Source organism: Leptopilina heterotoma, unplaced genomic scaffold (genome assembly GCF_015476425.1).
Source record: "Leptopilina heterotoma isolate Lh14 unplaced genomic scaffold, ASM1547642v1 Lhet_142, whole genome shotgun sequence".
In the NCBI taxonomy this organism is placed as follows: Eukaryota; Metazoa; Arthropoda; class Insecta; order Hymenoptera; family Figitidae; genus Leptopilina; species Leptopilina heterotoma.
This window is the reverse complement of record NW_025110861.1, coordinates 1,367,403-1,389,678: the sequence shown is the minus strand read 5'-3', so window position 1 is coordinate 1,389,678 and position 22,276 is coordinate 1,367,403. Positions and strand designations below refer to the sequence as shown.

General features: G+C 29.9%; 1 protein-coding gene across 5 annotated transcripts in view; it reads right to left on the bottom strand.

The window, feature by feature from the left end:
* LOC122498078 (igLON family member 5-like) overlaps positions 1-22,276 on the bottom strand; it is a 222,252-nt gene that overhangs the window by 20,967 nt on the left and 179,009 nt on the right. For all 5 annotated transcript variants that reach the window (XM_043605627.1, XM_043605629.1, XM_043605628.1 and 2 more), the window contains one exon: positions 569-724. In XM_043605627.1, the coding sequence (XP_043461562.1) occupies positions 569-724 (156 nt within the window). The remainder of the gene's footprint in view (positions 1-568; positions 725-22,276) is intronic.

The window sequence follows — 22,276 nt, the reverse complement described above, 5'->3', positions numbered from 1 at the left end:
GGAATATGACGTTGAAAGTAATATTTTTACGGCATAAATATTGCACTAACCTTAGGAGACTATAATGGGTCTAGTGTTAATAATTCTATGTAAGTTGAGAAATTTGATGATTTCTCGAAAACACGTTTCTGAAATTGATACTAAAAATTTTTTGAATATTGCTGAACCGATGCGATAATCTTGAGACTTTTTTCTTTGGCAGCTCTCAAAACGAGAATTGTAATGCAAACAATTTTTAAATTTTTTAAATAAAGAGAAATATTCCTGAATGATTACATTTTCAGATGAGAAAACTCCCAATAAAGTTAAATAGACACAGTATTTATCCATTTGGAGTCCCGTACTGCTTTGTCAACATTAAATTTTTCAAATTAAAAAAATTGTTCTGTTTCCTATTTTTGCACTATTTACAAACCACATATACCCAACACAAGCCTGAATGGTTTTTTCATTTTTGATATTGCAAACATCAAAAGTGAGTATTGTTGTATCTATAAACAATCACAAAACACAAGCCATCTTTTACACACATAAAGAATTCTTTTCAATACAACAAACATTTAATTACCTGACATTCATAGAGTCCAGCATCCTCAAGAGTTACTTTGTGAATAAGAAGAGTCCAGTCAGTGTTTGAAGGCCTAATCATGAATCTCAAATCGACGGAATGAGTCGTGGCACCAACAGTCAGTAGTTGTCTATCCCTTCGCCTGACCCATGTGACCTTTAATAAAAAATTTGACATAAATTATTAGTAGCTTTCATTTTATTTAAAACATTTGATTTTATGTTTAATAAGTACTTAAGCTTCTTTGTTTTACTATATAAAATAGACAAGTTGAACGGAATATTGCAAGGTTTTAAAATTTATTCCACGTTGTCGAGTGCGAGTATTATACATGATACATGATGAATATTACAGATTACAAAGTGAAGAACACGTTTTTTCTTAAATATTCTTTATCATTCTTAATAATATTCTTAATATACGGGATGATAAACAGTGAAAAGTGACAAAACAATAAAAAAAAATATATATAAAATATCATAAGTGATCAGAAGGGATAAAAGTTTTGTGATTAAAATAAGGATAAGGATGATATAGGTAAGTTTTTAAAAATTATGTAAAATAAGGTCAACTGAGTACAAATGTTCTAAGGAACACGAAAATACATTAAGTATTGGAACACTGGATTTTACTCAATGGCGTTGCATCCATTGAATGCTTTATCGTGAAAAGTATGGATTGGGTTGCATGGTGAATACGTCTACCCCTCAAGCTGAATGCGATGCCTGTATTCACTTGACTAGCATTGACAAGTACCTCAGCAGTGTTCCAATACTTTTTTTTACTAAGAGCTCAGCTGATTCAAGGCCTAAAGAAAATTTAATATTTCTGAAATTAGAAATAAATTAGGAGATTTAATTATAAAAAACAAAATAACTAAAAGTTTATTATTGAAGGAATTATTTAAATTAAAAGAAATGAAGTAAATTTATATAGAAAAATTATTGACAATAAATATTTTTCTGTGATTCTATAATTAAATAAAATATAAAATGAAAACATAAATTGTTCGTTTCTTCTTTATTTTCTTTGCTTTTTGACGTTTAGATAAAAAAGTGATTTAAGATAGTATCCTAACACTCCACGTTGCTTTATGTTGGTAGTCGTAGGACACTATCGTAAATCGGCGTTATCTTTCTTCTTTGAAGACCGATACTATAACTATATCAAGTAAATTTGCAGTAGATAGTCCCACCAGTCCGCCAATATATAGGTACAGACTTTATATTTTTAAAAACTCAGTATTACACTCAAGAAACGAACCATGTCGTCACCTTAGTTTCCATACCTTCATTCAATATAACTTTACAGAAGAGTTATAAAACTGTTTATACACATTAAATTGGATATTTAGGCAAAAGTATAATTTTCATTAGGTGTTGAACTTTAATTAAATAGACTATTTCATCGTTTTTATTTAGTTAGATGATATAAATAATTGTTTATTTATAAAGTTCACCATTTAAGACTCTATAATAAAGAACTTAATTTATTTAATTAAAACAGCCTCTAAGTGTCACCGAAAATTACATTTGGACATCAGTTTAAATAAACTTGTGTTTCTATAAAACATTTCAAAACATTATTTTCTTCTTCAAAGTCATTTTGGGCATTTTTGGCTACTCAATATGTGGCACTTAACTTATAACAATAACTGTGCCATCAACGGAGAAAAATAGGAAGAAATTGTCGACTGCTACTGTCAGCTGAGATGATGTATTTGTAGAAATGAAATATTATTCTGTATATAAGTATCATATATGAAACAAACGTACTAGTTGCTCAAGTGATATAAGAGAAGAGTTTATAAGATTGTGTGAAGAATGAAAAGTAAAACCTTGAGTGTATTGAATTTAAACGAAAATGAAGAGACCGATATTCAGGGATTAGAGACAAGATTCAGTCATTTAAGTTGCCAATCGGATAAACATCATGAGAATATCAGTTTTCGTAGTTTATTGGATGCATCTAAACAAAAATTAAATAACGACTCAATGAATAGGTAAAATACGTTTATGAAATGAGGTCTGCAGTAAAAGCAATTCAAGTATGTTGCTAAATATTTTCCATGCTTAAATGTTTATTCAATCACGTAGTTCTCAAATGTGAGTAAATATGTCGCAGGTAATAAGAAGAGTTAGACGTTTAGCTTAATTCCTAGGCATTAAGCTAAATGGTGACAACAATTAAATAAATATTTAAGATAATAATTTCATTTTAATAGTGTCTTCATTTTCTATTTATTACAACATGTTGAGGTCTGTTGGCATCGAAAGTTACATTTTATTTTTGCTTTAAAACAAGAACACCTATTTGTATTGCACTGATTAGATGCTACCTTGCATCTACATTTTTTAAACCCTTGCCCACCAGTCGACGTTTCGGTGGTCTGGTTCGCCATCATCATCAGGTCACTAGTTAAAATCAATAAAATAAACATCACGTCAATAAATCTTTTTATTAATTTTATTTAGAGAAAGATCTTTTTTTTTACACTGATTTCATCACTTTTAAAAATATTCTTTACACTTTCAAACTGTTTCATACTTCACATACACTGGTTACTTTTTCCTTGCATTGCATCTCTGCATTTTTTTCAAATACTTCTTTGTCAACACTAACAGTTTCCATTTCGAACAAATAAAATTCGACCGTTACTTGATAAACGTAAAGAGAAACTAATTTTAATTTTTGAATATAAATAATTGCAAAATAAATCATTTTCTTCTTCAGACAGAATTAGAGTGGCAGTTGGTTAAGCTTCATATGTATAAATAACCAGCCCTTCACTCTCAATTACTAAATTTGCATCTTGTACACATTTTTTAAAAAAATGTTACCATCCAGCAAACTCCAAACAAAGAAAATAATGCTCTTTTAATTAATTAATTACATGCAGAATATTTAAAAGTAAAAATAAATGTATTATAACAAAAAATTATGCGTTATCCAAAGCAATTTTTTTAGATGCACAAAATAATTTAAATTAAACTCCCACATGACACTGCGGTTATATGTATGCTAAATACATGAAATACATATTTTATTCAAGGATCTTTATAATTATCAATTTTCACAGAAAAAAATAATGGGCTAAGAATCTTTAATAGAAAAACAGCTATTTTTTTGGCTGTAGTTTGTGAGTGACCGTCGTGATTGGTTGTGAAAATGACATGATGGCGGTCGCGATTGGTTGAAATACGATGATGACGGTCGCTATTGGCTGAAATAATTTCAAATTTTTGTGCGCGCGCAGTTTTGAGGTTCTAATTTATTCCACGTGGTCGAGTGCGAGTATTATACATGATGATGAATATTACAGAATATTACAGATTACAAAGTGAAGAACACATGTTTTTTAAAAAATATTTTTCATCATTCTTAATAATATTCTTAATATATGGGATGATAAGAAGTGGAAAGTGACAAAAACAATAAAAAAAATATATATACAATATCATAAGTGATCAGAAGTAAAAAAAGTTTTGTGATTAAAATAAGGATAAGGAAGATATAGGTAAGTTTTTAAAAATGATGTAAAATACTACTTTTTAGTGATAAAAATAATTTTTGCTTTTTGTAAGTAATTGAAATTAATAAATAAACATCTTTCCCGTCAAAGTCACTAAAACATAATCTATTTTTTCAGCAATTAAACTGATAATAAAGAAATTTAAGTAACTTTCTAGAATCAATTAAAAAAATCTTGAGTTTGCCTTGTTTAATTAAAATATTATAAAATTAATATAATTTCTGAAATACTTTACATGTTTTTATATTTAAAATGAATCTTAAACAAGCATCCCAACAAAAACATCGTTGATGTTATAATATAATAAGTAAAAAGATAATATAAGGACATTTTTATATTTTTTATATTTCAGTCATATTTGATTTGGATGAATGTATTTTTATATGAATTAATTAATATTAATATTAGAGGTGGAGATTTATTTGTAGGTTGTCGCTTTTTTATAATTTGTACAATCCGTTAAAAAAACTAAACTTATAGCGTAAATAATCTTCGTGAGTTATGTGTAGAAAATAAAGGTGAAGCTACTTAAAGTATAGAAGCAAAAGATCTTCCATAATCTGACATTTTACAATGTTTAAAACAAATAGTGCAATTTTTAAAACCATTAATTTTCTAATTATTAATTTTCCGGCTCTATAGTTTTACATTTTTTTAAACCCATTATTTTTAAAAAGTAAAGTAATTAAAGTTTGTTTTTAAAAATTTCTTTGCGTCCAATTATTAGTATTACGTAAGTAAATTCAATAAAAATATTTGTTAAAGAGGATAAAAACTTTGATCACATTTTACATTTCGAAAAACTTAAGATTTATCTGAATATCTTAATTGAGAATCCAATCCACTTAATCGAGTTTCAATTCGAGTTCCATTTATAGGTTTGATCTCTGTAATACGTCATTTGGGGTTAATTTCAGAATTTCCAGTTGAGGTTCATGGTAGATTCGATTTGTTATAATCTAGGATTCTACCAAGGAAGTCTATAACCAAACGAAAATCCAAGAGGTATTGCACCTTCAAATACAGTTTGATGTGTCATGTATGTGTACTTGCAGGCCATGAATTCTGCTGGGTTGAAAGTTATAGGGTAAGGCTAGTTTCTAAAGTTTACCGCAATCAGCACAAAGTTAGTCCAAGCTCCTTCTGATTTGCTCATAAGACCAAGAGTGCAAACTCCTTTAAAGTATCTCTGCAGTTAAGATCTTACCTAGCAAGCAAAACTTTCAATAATCCAACAATTCCAATACACGTCAAGAGAAATACGGATGACATTAAACTACGTTTTTAAAACGTTAGACGTTACAATGACAGAAGTACGAAAATATATTTGTTATTATGTATTTAAAATTATTTGTCATTATTGTTGATTTGCAAAAGTAAAATATTTTTTGTGTTAACAATTAAGTTTTCGGGTTGAATGTGATGTCAGATTTCAAAAATGCAATAAGGGAAACGAAAAAAATTAAAATTCAGCAAAGTCTACACTCTTAATTCCGTGCACGTAGAACATTCTTTTTGAATAATGTCTTTTCCATTTGAGCTTTAGTTAAGCTAATTCTACAAGCTAGTAACTGTTGCTTTCTTGAAACAACAAAACGAACAACCTGACATTTTTTTGGTTATCTTCCGTAGAAGATGCCTAACTTTTCAGGGAGGTATCCTCTGCCAGCGAAAGTTACTTTACGAACTAGTTCCATGGTCTGTTGCTGCTGCAATCTTCATTAATCTAAAAGGGCCTACGTATTCTTTACTTAACTGCAAAACAGACATAATTATATCCACATTCAAGTGAAAAGTTGGTCTCTATGAAATTGAGTTTAAAACACATTTCGAAGTATAATTTCTGACTGCACCCCTGCACGTCTTTCGTCTTTTCACTTTTAACGAAAGAACTGTCCACATTTCCACAAAATAATTGGACTTTTATCAATTTTATCAGTAATTTTACGTTCAGTAATTATTGTATGTACTTCGTTTATATATTAGAGCTATTTTTGCCAACTCTGATTAAAAGTTAATCAATTATTAAATTTATTGTGTCGCCATGTGTATTTTGTATTAATATTTAGTTTTCTTAATGGAAACGAAAATCTCTTAAGGATTTAATCACTAATTATTATCTTTTAATCATAGTTGATAAAATCAGCTCTAAATACCGTAGCGGTTAATTCTCTGAACATCTCGAACAATATTCTGTCAGAAGGATTATCTTACAAATTAGAATTACTGATGCGGTATTGACAGATATTATCTTAAAAAGCCAAGAAGAGAAAAGTTCAAATATTATCGCAACAAGGTAAACAATAGATGGAGAAAAGTATAAACAGTGATAAATGTGAAGTAATTAGTTACCTGAACAATAATTCCCATTACTTAAATGGCAACATTAGTGACTAATATTGTATTGCTTAAGATATGATAGATGATCTTGAATATGTTTTAATGGACGCAACTGTTGTCGTCTCTAGTTTCCAAAGTAAGATGTCAAGATTGTAATAGAAGTAATTTCGAATATATTGTTAGTAATGAAGAACAATGTTTTGTTCACAAACTTTACACTTTATGTGAGGATTGTTAAGACGAAGTTTCGCAACATGTGAAGTCGGAAATTTACATTTAGAAGCGTATTTCTAACTTCTCTTTATCGAGACCTCCCTTTGATTTGAATAATTATGTATATTGTTATGGCTTTCTTGAAATTAGTCAAAAGACACGCAGGTATTGGAAAGTTTACTGTAGTTATGAATATGACAACATTACAACGAATAACTTATAAGATGTGTAGTGTCACGTCACCGTGACGTATTTTTAATAAATAATAATAACAAAGGTAATGACAAATTATAACAACAATTAAGAATTTCAACAAATTGGAATAATACCAAGTAGTATTTTTATAAAAATATAAAATGTAAACAACACGTGTATTATAAAGTAGAACAAGATCTCTATGCAATTAATAGATTCAGAGAGACAATTTACACAGATTATTCTATAACAATGGTTTTAAAAAAATACATGGCTTAGGAGACAATTTTCATCCATCGTTTTCATATATAAAGGGCTAAACCTGCTGCACAAGAACAGTCAAGAAAATGTAGTCATCGGAAGTAGTCGTCCGTACAAGTCAGTCAAGAAAATTCTCTGATCAGAAGTAGTCGTCAATTGATATTCAGTAAATACAGAATAAAAGGTCTCATAGGTCCTCACGTAATATCGTCAGTCAAAAGTACAATCTTCAAGAAATAGGAGTCAGTTGAAAAACATAGTAAAAAGGGTTTCATTTCCAAATTCTTTTAGCACCTTAAAGGACCCCATCAGTAAATAATTACGCTATTGTACATATACGATACGAAGACTTCAACCAACCTTCCGCAGCGTAAGGAAAACCTAAATATATTAACAAAACTATTTAACCATTATCTCTGACATTAGAAAGTTTAGAGATTATTTCTTAAACGCTATAATACGTTAGGGAAATAAATTGCTGTTTAGTTAGACGAAAAACAGTATAAGACTTTACATGCACCAACCCGTAATGTCACCGATATAATTTATGAAGAGTGTCAAAGTGTTCTCAAAGAAGCCAATAAAAATATTGAATATTAGCTTGACCGAAGCAATTTAGTGAATATTGAAGTAAGCTATGATGGATGTTGGTTGACACGCGGTCACAAGTCAAAGTATGATGTGGGAGGTATTGTTGACATGGTCACTGGTTACATAGTTGAATCATATATCACGTCCAAGTATTGTCCTGTTTATACAATGGCAAAAGCAGATTTCGGAGGAAACTCTCCCGAGTTTGCAATATGAATTGAAGATCACGCCGATGAGTGTCAAGCTAACCATACGGGTTCTTCTGGATCGATTGAGTTTGCAATGCCAACAGCTATGTGGAGGCGATTAGGAACTAAAATTACGGTGATACTGGTTACCAGTTTAAGGTAAATGAATAAAAACCTCTTCTAAGTCTACCGTCAATTTCTTAATTTTTCTCTGAAAATTCAGTAAAATCACGCTCCAAAAATTAAAATTGAAAGTTGGACTAGGAACACTACTATGTCAATGTTGTTTTGCGACAGAAAATTATACTTTCATAATTGTAATTATAATTATACATCTTATTCGATAGATTAGATCTTTTTAATAATTTTAATACTTTTATTTTTTTGTAAATATGATGTCAGCTTGGAATTATTTTACTCGCACAAAATTAAAAGATGCAGCTATATGCAATATATGCTCAAAATGTATAAAAGTAACAGGTGGAAGTACTTAAATGTTGCTAGTCTTTTTATTAAAACGATAAATAGAGTAAGCGGACAGTTAAAACCGTCAGTGAAAAATAATCAAAATTACGAAAACTTGAAATTTCAATTTTGAAAAAATTTTGTGTTTTATTTAATTTAAACAACAGGGAGCATTCACAAATGATGTCATGCACTTTTTTGAGATGTTCACACCATTCCCTGTCACGCAATTTTATGTACTTTTACTTGAGAATCGATTAAAATTTCACTAAATTCTTAGGACAAGAACTAACGACTCGTTTTCTTCTAAAAATAGCAGGAGTGACTTCAAAGTATCGATAATAGCATTATTAGATTAATGTACATTAGGTATATTAAATTATTTTTCATAAAAGAATTTTCTAATTTATATAAAACAGGTTGTCAATTCTTAACTTCAAAGTCTCCTTTAAATGTATTTGACATTTTAAAATCATAAATTTTGAAAAATATAACTTTTTTCTTTTAAATCATAATAATAATGTATGGAAAATATTAAAATTTATAATATTCATAAAGTGACAATCTTCATATAGAAGTAATTTGTTATTGAAATGGAGACAAGAATTTTAACTTTGACTTCTCAGTGGTTTTTTATATTTTATTTCAAACAGAGATGCACGACGAGAATCTTCCACTTCTATAAAGAATTAATGGAAATGCTACATTCAATTTATTTAAAAGTATTTTTCACAAGACTTAGTCTTTGACGAGAATGTTTCTCGATTTTCTCTCTCGAATGCTTCTTGCAGTTTGAATCTAAAAAACTAATAAACTTAGCTTTTTCACCATCATGAGTGAACTGAAGTTTATTGTCCTAATTATTAAAAATGTCGATGGTTTTATTTAGTTTACTTTCGGGACCATGTGATTAAATCAGCAATATATTTGTAGAAATAATAAATACATAACTATGAAATTATTAACATTTTTAATTAAGTTTAAAAACTAAAACAAAGATAGAATTAATATGATTCAACACGATAAACATAATAAACTATTGCTCTGGAAGACTAGTAACATATTTAATTGCACACACCGCAAATTTAATTTGTGAAATCATGAACAAATCCATATCTGGACGTAGGTTATTATGCATTGCATTAATATGGTGACACGCATAGAATATCGGGTTGGATTTAATCAACCCCGAGTCCTTCTGGTCAATATGAAAAGGTATATCATTTCTAGCATATAGCCTAGGTATCTTGAAATTAAATACTTCTAAAATATTTTGTCAATAATTAATAATTTTAAATAAGAAAATCATTGCATTCACAATGCGTCTCTCTGGCAAAGTTAAAAATCCAAATCGCTGACATAAAGGAACGTAATCACACCCACGCTCACGATAACGATTATCCTCCTTGAAGATCAAAAACTTAAACCTTTTTTGTATTTTATTAATAGAATCAGTTTGTTTAATAGTATAAAAGATTCCATATTAATGCAGCATGTTCAATTGGTGAATGTACAAGCGCATTGAATAGGAGGGTAAAGGTTTTTAAATTACTGAATTTTTTTGAGGATCTGATGAGATATCTGAGCATTTTAGACGCAGTAGCAACAATGGATGTAATATCATCAAAGTTTAGATTGTAAGAAAAGGTAACTCAAAGGTCACGCGTAGAAGTAATGTTGATACTGACCAACTATGGATTGCGTCTAGGTCAGATGTAGATTTCCTGCATCAAATATAGAATTTATTCGTCTAAAAATTTTTAAGTCATCAGCAAAAAGGAGGACCTTAGAGTGAACTTCTTTAACAATGTCGTTGATATAAACTGTAAAAAGTGGAGAACCAAAGAAAGAACCTTAGGGTACCCCACGATATGGTACAGAAGGAGCAGATTTAAAGTTACCAACACTAACAAAGTGAGAGCGATTATTTAAATAATTAAGGAATTAGGAGTTTTAGGTTGAGAGGTATGCTCAATTGATCCAACTTGTTTTCCAGGATTCCATGATCAATGGTATCAAAAGCTTTAGCAAAATTTTAATAAACGAGATCTACTTGGAAGCCCAATTTAATAAATTCTTGAATAAAATGGATTAGCTCCGTTAATTTGGTCATTGTGGACACTTTAGCAAAATTGTTAATTATAGCTATAAGCCTATAGTTTTACAATGAAATTTGTTATCGGACTTGTAAACTGGAATGATTTTGACCATTTTCCACGATCCCGGAAACACTCAATGTTGGATAGATAAATTGAAAAGATTGATCCTCTGCCATTTAGGGCGTTTCCAATTTTCCTTTATCAATTTTTCCTCAACTAATTAGAATTTAAAAATTAAGAAAACGAAAGGGAAAAGTGGTCATAACGTCACGGATAATTTTTGTCCGAAATGGTTTCCTCATTGTCGAGCCCAACTCTTCGAGATTAAGTAATAAATTTTTATAACTTTTTCGTGATTAAAAAGTAAAGGAGCGAATAACGAAAGGTTAGATATTTAAGTTTCGAAAAAATATAGTAAAGAGTCGAAAGGATACAAGATAAAAGAATCAATAATGACAAAAGATAAGTAAAACTAGTATTGTAACTTTTAATAAAGTATTAATTCATTGAAAGGTGAGCAAAAGTTATTGAGCGGTTATGTACATATTTAAAAGTCACTTTGGTTTTTAAGGTAAAGTTATTTATTTATTGGAAACAATCTGTGCTTCAAATGTTTTAAAATATTCGGTAAAATAGTTATTCGCAAGGAAAGGTTTCCAGTTCAATGGATTCGGTTAAGTGGCAGTAGTATTACCTGAACTTTTGTGTGACATACATAACATAAATGAAAAGACATTCAGCTTTAAAGTGTTTCTCGGAGAAAAAACCGTGATTTATAAGAAGGTTATAAAATCGCCAAGTTTTAAAGTAGCAATATAAACTTTGAAAATAGAAAGTTAAAATGTAGTGACCTGCATGTATAAATTTTTGCACTTTTATGATTTGAAGTGTTATTGATTGTAATATCAATTTCTTGTGTAGGAAGTGAAGTGAATATAAAATATGTAGTTTTGTGGAAAAGAAATTTTCATGACCGTGGTCTATTCTATTCTTCCATAAATGGACTCTCGGCGGCTTGTTAAGATTTTCACAGGATAGCAAAGAAGATCATAACGGCGAAAACGTGCTTGCAATGATCCATTCAGTAATTCCCATTTGAGAGATTAAGAATAGTAGAGGAATGAGAATTCACGTATCTCAATTAAGTTCAAGCATTCTCCTCATGTTGAAGAAATTCACATTTTCGCGTCTGCGTATTACGTCACACGTGCATACGGTCTTAAATATCGGATTTTGCGGCAAAAGAGAGACTTCCAAGTCTAACGTACTTTTGCTTGTAATCTGCAGGATTTGTGGCTTAATTATCTCTCTTGAGAAAATCTTATCCCTAATACGAGAACTAAGTCCTATGATATACTTGCCAGTGCATAAAAGTAAGTCAAAACAATAGATACCTTAAGTAGAGACATTCTACTGGATTAATAATTACATAATTTTTGCCAGTTTAATTCAATTGTATTTACTAAATTAAAATTTCGACTGGTTAGTTTCTAATGTGTATTTTATAGGATTAATTCTTTTTAAATGAAATTACCTTTAGAGGAACAAAATATTTTTATATTCTTAAGTTCTTTAAACAAATACATTCATATTTTATTATTTTTCATATTCATCGAGAAATATTCAATTGGAAATCCGCAAATCCATCAACGTTAATCTTGGTCGAAGTCTTTAGGGGAAGTGCTTCCTGGTGCATATATTCAGATGTGATTCCCGAATATTGAAGAGCACCATACCAGGAAGACGAAAATTATTTTTTTGTTTTGATCCTCTCAAAACACTTGCGGCGGCCATTTTGAATTAAAGACCCTAAGTGAATTGCTGGTGACTATGGATAATAAGGCGTTCTGTTTTATCGGCCAAAGATAATTGTCCCCACAATGTCATGTGGTATTTTAATTCTAAAAATTAGACCCACTGTCGAATAAATAAATTGTTCAAATAAAATTAGAATTTAAAGTAAACTAAATTGAATAAAATTAATTGTGATAGATCTAAATTCAGTGACAATGAAATCATTAATGTGTTGATCTCCTCAGCTCCCACCCCTCTCCGCGGTTTGTTAGGAACTTTCCTAACGATTTCTGAATTAGTCTGGTTTAATTAAAATTTTAATAAACTTATCTTTTGGATATTTTCAGGTAAAATATCCTGACGCTAGAATAAAATATTTTCTCTAAATTTAAAATTAAAGTAAATTCAAAGTGTAGATAACGTTCATTCCTAACCTATTGTCAAATAGTTAGTTGATTTTGATGAAATAAAAATTAAAAATTAAATATCAAAATAAATATTTAAATTTATATAGTTAATGACGTTATTACTCGATCGACTGTTTCATCGTTTTATTAAATATTTAAATTGTTTAAGTCTTAAATTAATTATTTAAAAATAAAAAGAACGTTATAGTAGTAAAGAGAGTTAAGTTTTAAGTATTCAAATCCTTTTAAGTGTAATAAATTTTACTATTTTTATGTATCTAATAAAAAGTAGTTAAATTGGCGTAAGTGGTAGGGAATTGAATTTTATTTTAGTGATAAATTTTAGTACTTACTATAATCTATAATAATAACATTATCATTCGCGACATTTATGTCGTAAACTGGTATACACATTAAATAGATTTTATTACTCTCGAAGTAATTTGATAGGTTTCAACAACAATTTTTTATTACTGTTTTATTATAATTTTATCAAATTATTTCTAACAGAAGTGTTTTCGTTGACAAAAAATGTTTCTACCAAACGAAAATATAATTTTTAAAAAGTTATTGTGAATAAAACTGTGTGATTAATTTTTAAACAAAAGTTTAATTTTTGTAAATGCATTTCATGATTTAAATGAAACTTGGATAAAGTTAACGCACATAAAATCGTTATCCATTTAAAAATAAAAAATTTAAAAACCAATTACACAGGTCAACAAAAAAAGACTTATTTTTTTATGAGATATCCGGATGGTTTCCGATGTATTTTTGGACGCTGAACACAATCCCGACTTCCAAAATTACCCATCACGTCAGGATTTTGAGAAAAGTGGGGGAAAGACCCCAAAAAACCTTTTTTCAGGGTTTTCAACATCTTTTTTCTCTTTAACCTGACGTGTTAGAGACTTCCACAAGGTCTTAAATTAAAGCTTGTAATGTGCACTACAAGTCCCATATCCATAAAATAAAAAAAAATTAAATTTTTTTTCAGAAAATGGGGTTTTAATTTTTACATCTGCCATCTTGGTTCCGTTATTTTGAATTTTTGAAAACTAATATCGGATTTGTAATCAACGACCCCAAAAAGTTTTTTTTTGTTGACCTGTGTTATATTTAAAAAATTGTTTTGTGCTTATTTCTGTATTTGTGATATAAAATAACAGTATGGATTTAGATGTAACATTTTCCAAATGTTGCATTTAGCTTCTAATTGACTATAATTTTAGATAGCACACATTGATTTTTATATTTATTTAAAAGTATATATCTGTAATAGCTAATATGAAATCAAGTATCCGTGGAGGAAAACACCATCACATCTTCGTTCTGGTTTATAAAGGTTTAAGAGACTGAACTTATTTAATAGTAAGTAGAGACCAAAATAACGAGCACAATTTTTGTCATGTTTTAAAAATAAAATAAACGAACTCTAAGAAATAATTACTTTTATTTTCTTCCTACTTTACTTGAAAAAGAAATATTTGTTTACCTAAGTAAAGAGAATTAATTTTTAAACATGTCCTAAAAATATTTATATTTCTCCCGCTAAGCAAATCGATTTGTTTGTCATAATTTTGGGAAAATTTAAAATAATTATAATATGACCAAAAAGGGTTAATATCTAGTGTAGAGAAGTCGATAAAAGATGAAAATAATTATACCTTCGTAAAAATCAAAACAATATTTATAGTTTTTTTATTTTTGGCGAAAAATACTCTCAAAATTTTTTTAAAATCAAAACTCGTGAGAGAATTTCAAGCAAAACTGGAGACTCCTTTAATTCGTCCGGAGTAGTTCAACCTTCTTGGTTGCTTTGTGGTTGTAGCTGCAACAAAGTGTATTAAAGGTGGAATCTCGTCGCATTAAGAGGAACTGATAAGGATCCCCTTCGAATCTCATTAGAAAAAGGACATATGCTGCTCTTCTTCTGCTATCAGAATTCTATCCATTGAAACAATCAGATAAGTAGATAAAAGAAATAAAAGATTCTTGAGATTCCCTTTCTATGCTTTTAATTTTAATTGTATTTGTTTCATGATTGTTATATAATTTGTATTTTAAATATATACCTTTTTAAATTTATAGACTAATTTCAAACCTAGAAGCTATTATTTTATTATTCTGTTTTGCTGTATTATTTGTTTTTACTCTTCACGCAGACGCAAACACGTTACCAGTTTGTTCACAAATTATCTACAAAAGTCAAAAATATTATTTTCGCTGAAAAAACAAAGCGCCAAGTGGATTTTTTTATGTAACCATTATTTTCATTCTAATACCACCTAGAAACAAAATCCACCAGAAAATTTGAATTACCTCAAAATTTTATTTAAATTCACTCCAGAGAACCGTGAGCTAGGCAATGATGCCGGAGGCGTAGTCGTGGGTATCATCTCGCGCAATTCTGTAATTTCGAACTTTCTGCCCTAATAATCTAATTATTAGTGGTAATTTGAAAATGTAAAATTGTTTTTACTCTTTGCTGACATGTAACTATTTAACCTATTTTATGAAAATTAACGCAGAGATTGAAATTTTAACGTATGTAAAATGTAGGTGAATATGTGAAATATATAAAAGATTCAATATTTATTCGAATATGAAAATGTACATGTTGACATGTTGCCACGTGTCAACAAAAGTCTAGTTGAGGGAGTCGTAGATGCTGAACTGCGTTCAATTCACAAAAAGTTGAATATTCCTTTACTTTGTAGTCAGACACAATACATATCTTTTATAATACATTTTATAAAAAATGTCAATTTTTTTTCTACCGCGACTAAGATATCAATGCAACCTAACTTGTATGACTAGAATTTTAAAGATTTATAAAAGGAATTTGCACGTAAATGTCTAATATTTTTTAAGATAAATTTTAAAATAAGAATTTTTGTACTTTAATGTCAAATCCCTATTTTTTTATTTTTCGGGCATAATATGTTTTGTATTCTAACCAGTTGTAATAATAGTTATAATAGGGTTAAATTTTATCAAAAAATCAATGTTTGGGTTTTACCGGGCATTGAAGTGTAAAGTTTTTTTTTTAAATAATGCACAACTCTGAGACTTTCTAATCGAGTTTGTTCATATTTATATGACTAATAATTGTTATACCAACAATTTTAATACAATAAAATAAAAAAAAAAAAATTTCAAAATTTGACCAAAAAAAAAATATAAAAAAATTTTGATTTAATTTTTTCGGGCAAAAGCATAATTTGATTCACAATAAATAATTTTTGTGTTTGACCAATCAAGGATTGTAAGAAAGAATATTAAATATTTTAAAAGTTAAAAAAAACAAAAAAATAGACAATATTTTTAAATTTATTACTTTGAATAAAGCAATTATTTTTTAAGTTACAGCTTGCTGACTGTATCTTGTTATCAATGGGGAAAAATAATTATCCACAAATATACTTTCTGCTTGCACAAGCTACATTTATAAACTCTTAAGTTCTTTCATTTTTTTTTATTGATTATGTCCAATCCGACGTGGAGGGATTCTGGGTAAATCTGAAACCTTTCTCCTTAAAATTGATGGATAAATAGAGAAATTACTGAATGAATAATTTGCAAAGAACTCGACTTTTTCGCTCGACTGATATCGAATGGCCAAAGATTAACTAATTTCCATACCTTTCAGCTTAAATCAATGTTTATTCAATAAAACATCAAAATTTGAAAAATTTTAACTACAGACTTAATTTTTATAAAGGGAGAGTTTCGAGCATTATTAATTTAATGTCAATCAAAGGATATTTTTCGATGGTTGTATTTTTTTTTTTATATAAATCAAAATTATGTCCAAGATGCGTCGATCTTTAATTGAATCGATAGTAAAATTAAAAAGTTCAATATTGTATAGTTACGTTTTTTTACTGTTACTTTTGCAAAACTTTTCCAGACCTTAATGAACTTTCTCATGAGAAAGTTTTTGTTATTACATTTCAAAAAAGTTTAGTTTTCATTAGTTTAGTTTTTTTCCGTGAAAAAAGTTTTTCCTCGTTATTTTAAACATGGTAATAGATAAAAAAAATTTCATTAGAGAAAAAGATGCGAAATCAAATCCATGATTAAGATATATGCATAAGAAATGTTTAAATTGAAAAGTAGAATTTTTAAATGCTCAGGAATTATTGAACGAAATAATAAATTTATGCGTCTTTTTGTATTCTGACGGCTTATTAACACGTGCAATATCAGGCAAAATTACATCCTAAATTAAAAGAGTGATTACTCACATATTTACACGTGTGAATATAAAATGGGATTTACACGTGAAATTACATGTATATTTTTGAAAGCAGAATTCTAAATTTATAAAAAATTACTTTCACAATTAATGTCGAAAAAACTACACGAGTAATTGCTTACATAATAATTACACAGGTAATTACACATTTATTTATGTTTGTATTTACGTTTATATTTTCAAACGTATTTACATGAGTAATTTTCATGTGCAAATCCTGTTTCAAATTCACAGGTTACCTTCTAGGTCAGAATTGGTAAAAAAATGCGCACTTTATAGACTCTTTCTGTAAAATGTAGAAATTGTAAAAAAATAACAAAGTTTCACCCGGAGAATAAAAAATTTTTTTTAAACTACTCCATATAAACAAAAATCTACAAAATGAACAAAATTATAGTTAAAATTTGTTATTCAGGGGTTTTTGGGGTCACTGATTTCGAGTCCGGCGCGTCAGAATTTCAAAAACTTTAAAATTCAAAATGGCGGATGCAATATGGCGGACAATTTCTTTTTATTACTTTGGGGTCCTCGGGGTTGTTGATTACGAATCCGGCGTCGGATTTTCAAAATTCAAAATGGCGTATCTAATATGGCGGATGTTCTGTTTCGAACATTTCGACTTTTCCAGAATTGCGTGACTCAAAGGGTTAAGGGTTTTCTGGGTCGCTGATTACTTATCCGATGTCAGTTCTTGAAAATGCAAAATGGTGGATTCAATATGGCTGCCAAAATTTCGAGAAAAATGAGAAAAGTTCTTGAAAATGAATACTTGGGGATTTCTTAGTTCTACAGTTGGTTAAGGCATGCTCATAAAAATTGCTATTACGTTCTTTTTCGAATATTTTCGTCGAGTTAAATCCGAAACTGACCTCAGAATTGATCCAGTTCTCCAAGTTATCAAAATCTTTATTAAGGTAAATAATAAAAATAGTTATGAGATTGGTTGAGATAAAATCCATCTTTTTCATAATTGCGTATTCATGAAATTATTTTTGAATAATATTGACTGCAATTAACAACCACGACCTGCTACTGCAGTTTTAATAACATTTTTTATGTATAAAGCCGCGCTCCACTTGTCATTCGTAGTCTATAAGTATCAGACTGATAATTGTCTTTTAAAAATAAATTCTTTTTTCAACGGATATATTGTGTTTATTAATCATCTGGAAAACTTGTTTTACGCAAATTAAAAATGTAAGAGGGATTTTTTATATAAAAACCGATTGGCACCACAAAGAAAAAAAGGCTTCAGTGCATTGATAACAACTGATATATGCATTGCGTTCAATTTTGAGAAATGGATAGATTTCTTTGACGAGAAACAACAGACTGCCAACTTACCTGTTGCGAATGATGGATAACTATCTAAGCAACAAGTTGATCATATGAGGGAGAAACATTTGATCTCATGGAAGAGATGAAACGTCGTGCCCCTCAAGGTTCAAGGGTGGTCCCATTCGCGTGAAACGTATAATAATGATACGATTCATTCTTGCGAATGAACTTACACAATGGTGTGGTGATCATCGGCTTTGCGGTGGCCGCATTTCTCTACATTGCCGCGCTGAAACTTTAGAAGCCAGAGACATGGTGCTCCATTCCATTGGCAGAGCCCTGGCTAAAAACTCAACTGTTTTTACCATCGCAAAACTCTGGCTAAAGACACGACCGTTTCTACCCTGGCGCAAAACTTTGCATAAAGACACAATCGTCTCAACCCTGGCTAAAAATACTATCGTCTATACACTGGTAAACCTTGGCTCGCCTTGGCTAAAGACACCACAGTTTCTACATTGGCAAAACCAAAAAAAGAGTTATAAACTCTTTAAAAAAGTTGTAATGATTTAATTTTTATTTGTGTTACCTAGTAGACAATTGCAAAGTGAGTTTCACTTAATAGGGTAATGTCACACAATAGGGTGTGATCACTCAATGTCCCGATGGCTAGAAGGAAAAACAAGAAAAGGAGCTCTGTATTGATGGAATGACGATCTATGCCTTTTAAGAAAAGAGTGCTATGCAACGAAGAGTGAAAATATATATTCAATCTGAAGAGACCTCCCGCTTCAAGAAGACTGGCATAAAGCCAGGTACATCCTTAAGCGGTCTATAAAGGATAGACAGAAAAAGTGCTGAAAGAACCAAATACGAGAAACCAAGTATATCTTATTGGGTTTGGCTTTTAGAGTTGTTATTATGAAATTAGTCTCGAGACAGGAAAATTCCTGGTCAAATCCGAATTGAGTTCGAGAAATCATAAAGGCACTGTTCCTTGGAATCTGGTCCTGGAGTATAATATAAGCACTGTGTAGGACAAGGGAATACCTTGAGAAGTCGCTGTTTATTCGGATTTGATTCTTGACGTCTTTTAATATATGTCTGCAATCGGGACATATTTTCAGCGACTGGAAAATACAGGTTTATTTATTTATTCAAATAAATCCTACAGTCTAGAAGACCAAATACAGGATTATTGATAAAAATGTTGGAAATAAATGGCGATTATAATTTGGCATATACTATAACGGGTGTTTTATTATTTTATGTTAATATTTGAGAATTTATTAGTTTTACTAATCAACATGAAATTATTTTATTTAAGAATTTAACTTTATCTAATTTAGAATCAATATATTACGCAAAACACACATTACTTTTGTTGTTTTAATTTATTGCCCGACGCCAGAGATATTTTATGGAAAAATATTCAAACCGATTAATTAATAAAAATTACGCTAGCTCAATCTTTTCAAGGAGAGCGCGGGGTAAGAGAAATCACCAGTTAGTTTCAATTTTGGTTTAATAAACAAGAAAAGTTCAGGTCCAGACGGGACTTTTTCAAAATGTACAGAAATGTCGTAAAACAAAGCCAAATGAAACATACTTTATTTCGATCAATAATCATCAGGAGACAACACATTCAATTATTATGAGACTCAACGAAGATACGCCGACGTCCCCTCATGGTTCCCCGACTCATCTCGGCAGATTTAGCACAATTAATTTAGTCTTTAAATTACTTTACAAAAAAATGGTCTATTTTGACCTGTCACTTTATGCAACGCCAAACTGAGAATGATTAAAATGGCCGACGGGGACGCCGAAGCAGACGCGCATCTCGGCTTCGTGGTGAGTCCCACGCGCACTCGTTACAAAGATTTTCCGATGGTAATCGATACGCGCCAGTCATTAATTAGGTAATTTACCGACTGTCGGAAAGAGTTCACAAAAGAGTTCATTTAGTTTCCGCGAGGGGCATTGCGCGACGACGTCTGTTCAGCAAGATGGCTGTGACCAGTGTTTTGACAGCTGATGCCCCGGACAATGAATTTTCGTTTTCCTGACACTCTAATATGATCGGGATTCACTTCCAATCATAAATGCCAGGAAACACTTCCCTTGCTGGCCTCATTCGCAGTAACGTCTCGGCAAGATTCCGGAAGTATATATCCATGGTCGCGATGTTATTGTTTACATGAAAAGATTGACAAAGTATCAATTTCCTTATTATTAATTAGTTGTTTTGACCAGTGATCTGATGGTTCGCAAAAATTACAAGATTTAATAAAAGATAATTTACAAAAGTAGATAAATAAAAGCAATATTTCTCGGAAGGAAAAAATAATCGGTGATTCCCGATTTGGCGTGATTAATATAGAATTTTTCAGTTTATTATTTTTAAAAAAGTTAATTTGTACGCGGCCAACAAAATGCCTCGTTACAATACATATGCACACCAGCTAAGATATCGGATCCTCTCTATGATAATTAATTACACTCTTAAGAAAATCTTTCATAGATTCATCATCATCGATATTGCTTCTATTCTATTATGTAAGTTCATTAAATCTGCTAAATTGTTATGGGTAGTCAGAACCTTGCGCCCTGAGATAATAAGACATTATGTTTTTTGAAGTATATGAATTTAAAAATTCCTTTTTGGACATTTATTAATAGCATCAGATAAATACAATATCATTTCTCTAAACAGAAGAGCAGTAATTAACATTGAATCTAAGCAATGAGTAAAAGAGAGATTTAATAGCTGTTACATTTGTAAATTTACTGCATGATCTGAATATAAAACCCAGGGCTCTGTTTGCTTCACGAACTATAGTATCAATGTGTGTATTAAATTTAAGTGAAGGTGTAAAATGCACTCCCAAATTTTTCATTAGATAAACTTTTTTTAAAAGAATTCCGTCGATCTCGTAAACATAATCTATATCTTTCTTCCTTCTCATGAAGATCATGATCTTGCATTTGCTTGGGTTAACATCTAAAGAATTATTTTTACACCAATTATTAAACTTATTAATTTCGCTTTGGAGATCTTCGCCATTCTCAATACAGTTTACTGCTTTAAATAATTTGGTATCATTGGCATACAATAGAAAGTCATTACAAAGAATAGATTCTAATTCAATCATGTATATCACATATAGTAAAGGTCCAAGATTTGAACCTTGAGGTACTGCAGAGGTAGAAACAAAAAAACATGAAGAAAAATCATTTTAAGAAACAGTCATGCGTCTATTATTTAAATAAGAAAACAATAATTTTAATAATTTATCTGGGATTCCTAAATCTTTTATCTTTAATATAAGTTCATGATTAACGCATATTAAAAGCCTTTGATAAATCAGTATAAATTACATCAAACCTTGCTGGTTGTTCCTTCTTAGAAACAGCTCCCAGAAGATAAGAAGTGAATCCTTTTATTTGGAACGTTATAAATAAAGATTTCTTGAGGATATGCCTACCGGAAGAAACGACATTAATCGATTTCGCGTACGACATGCTTTTGCTATGTGACGCGGAAGAGAAATAAAGCAAAAAGGATACTTTGCGACAAGTAGACGACTTTTGGATGGATCATCATGGCTATCGAGAAAACCGAGGCTCTACTTGTCTCAGAGCGGAAAGACTTCGTGGTCTATAAAGAATAAAAAGAGGATCTAAAGTCTTGTCGAGGAAATAGCTGAAGTAACTCGGAGGGATTTTGGACAACATTTTCAATTTTTGCCAACATGTAAACTCACAAACTTATAAGTTCACCGAATGTAAGGGTCTTTTTTGTAACCCTATATGAATCATCTCAGAGATCAATTTCTTTCGCCAAACTGGTTCCTTGTCAAACTTGTTCCTTTAAATTTATATAATTTAAAGAAATTAAATCCACTTTGAATCTAATTTTTATGTACAATTCTGAAAAACAATTATTTTTTGTCAGTGGAACATTTGTTTGACATTTAATCTTAAAAACATGGTAATAATTATAACTAGAAGTGTACATACTTCAATAGAATTCCAGTAGGCAAAGAAATATTAACGTTCGAGAAATGTACATATGAGGCTG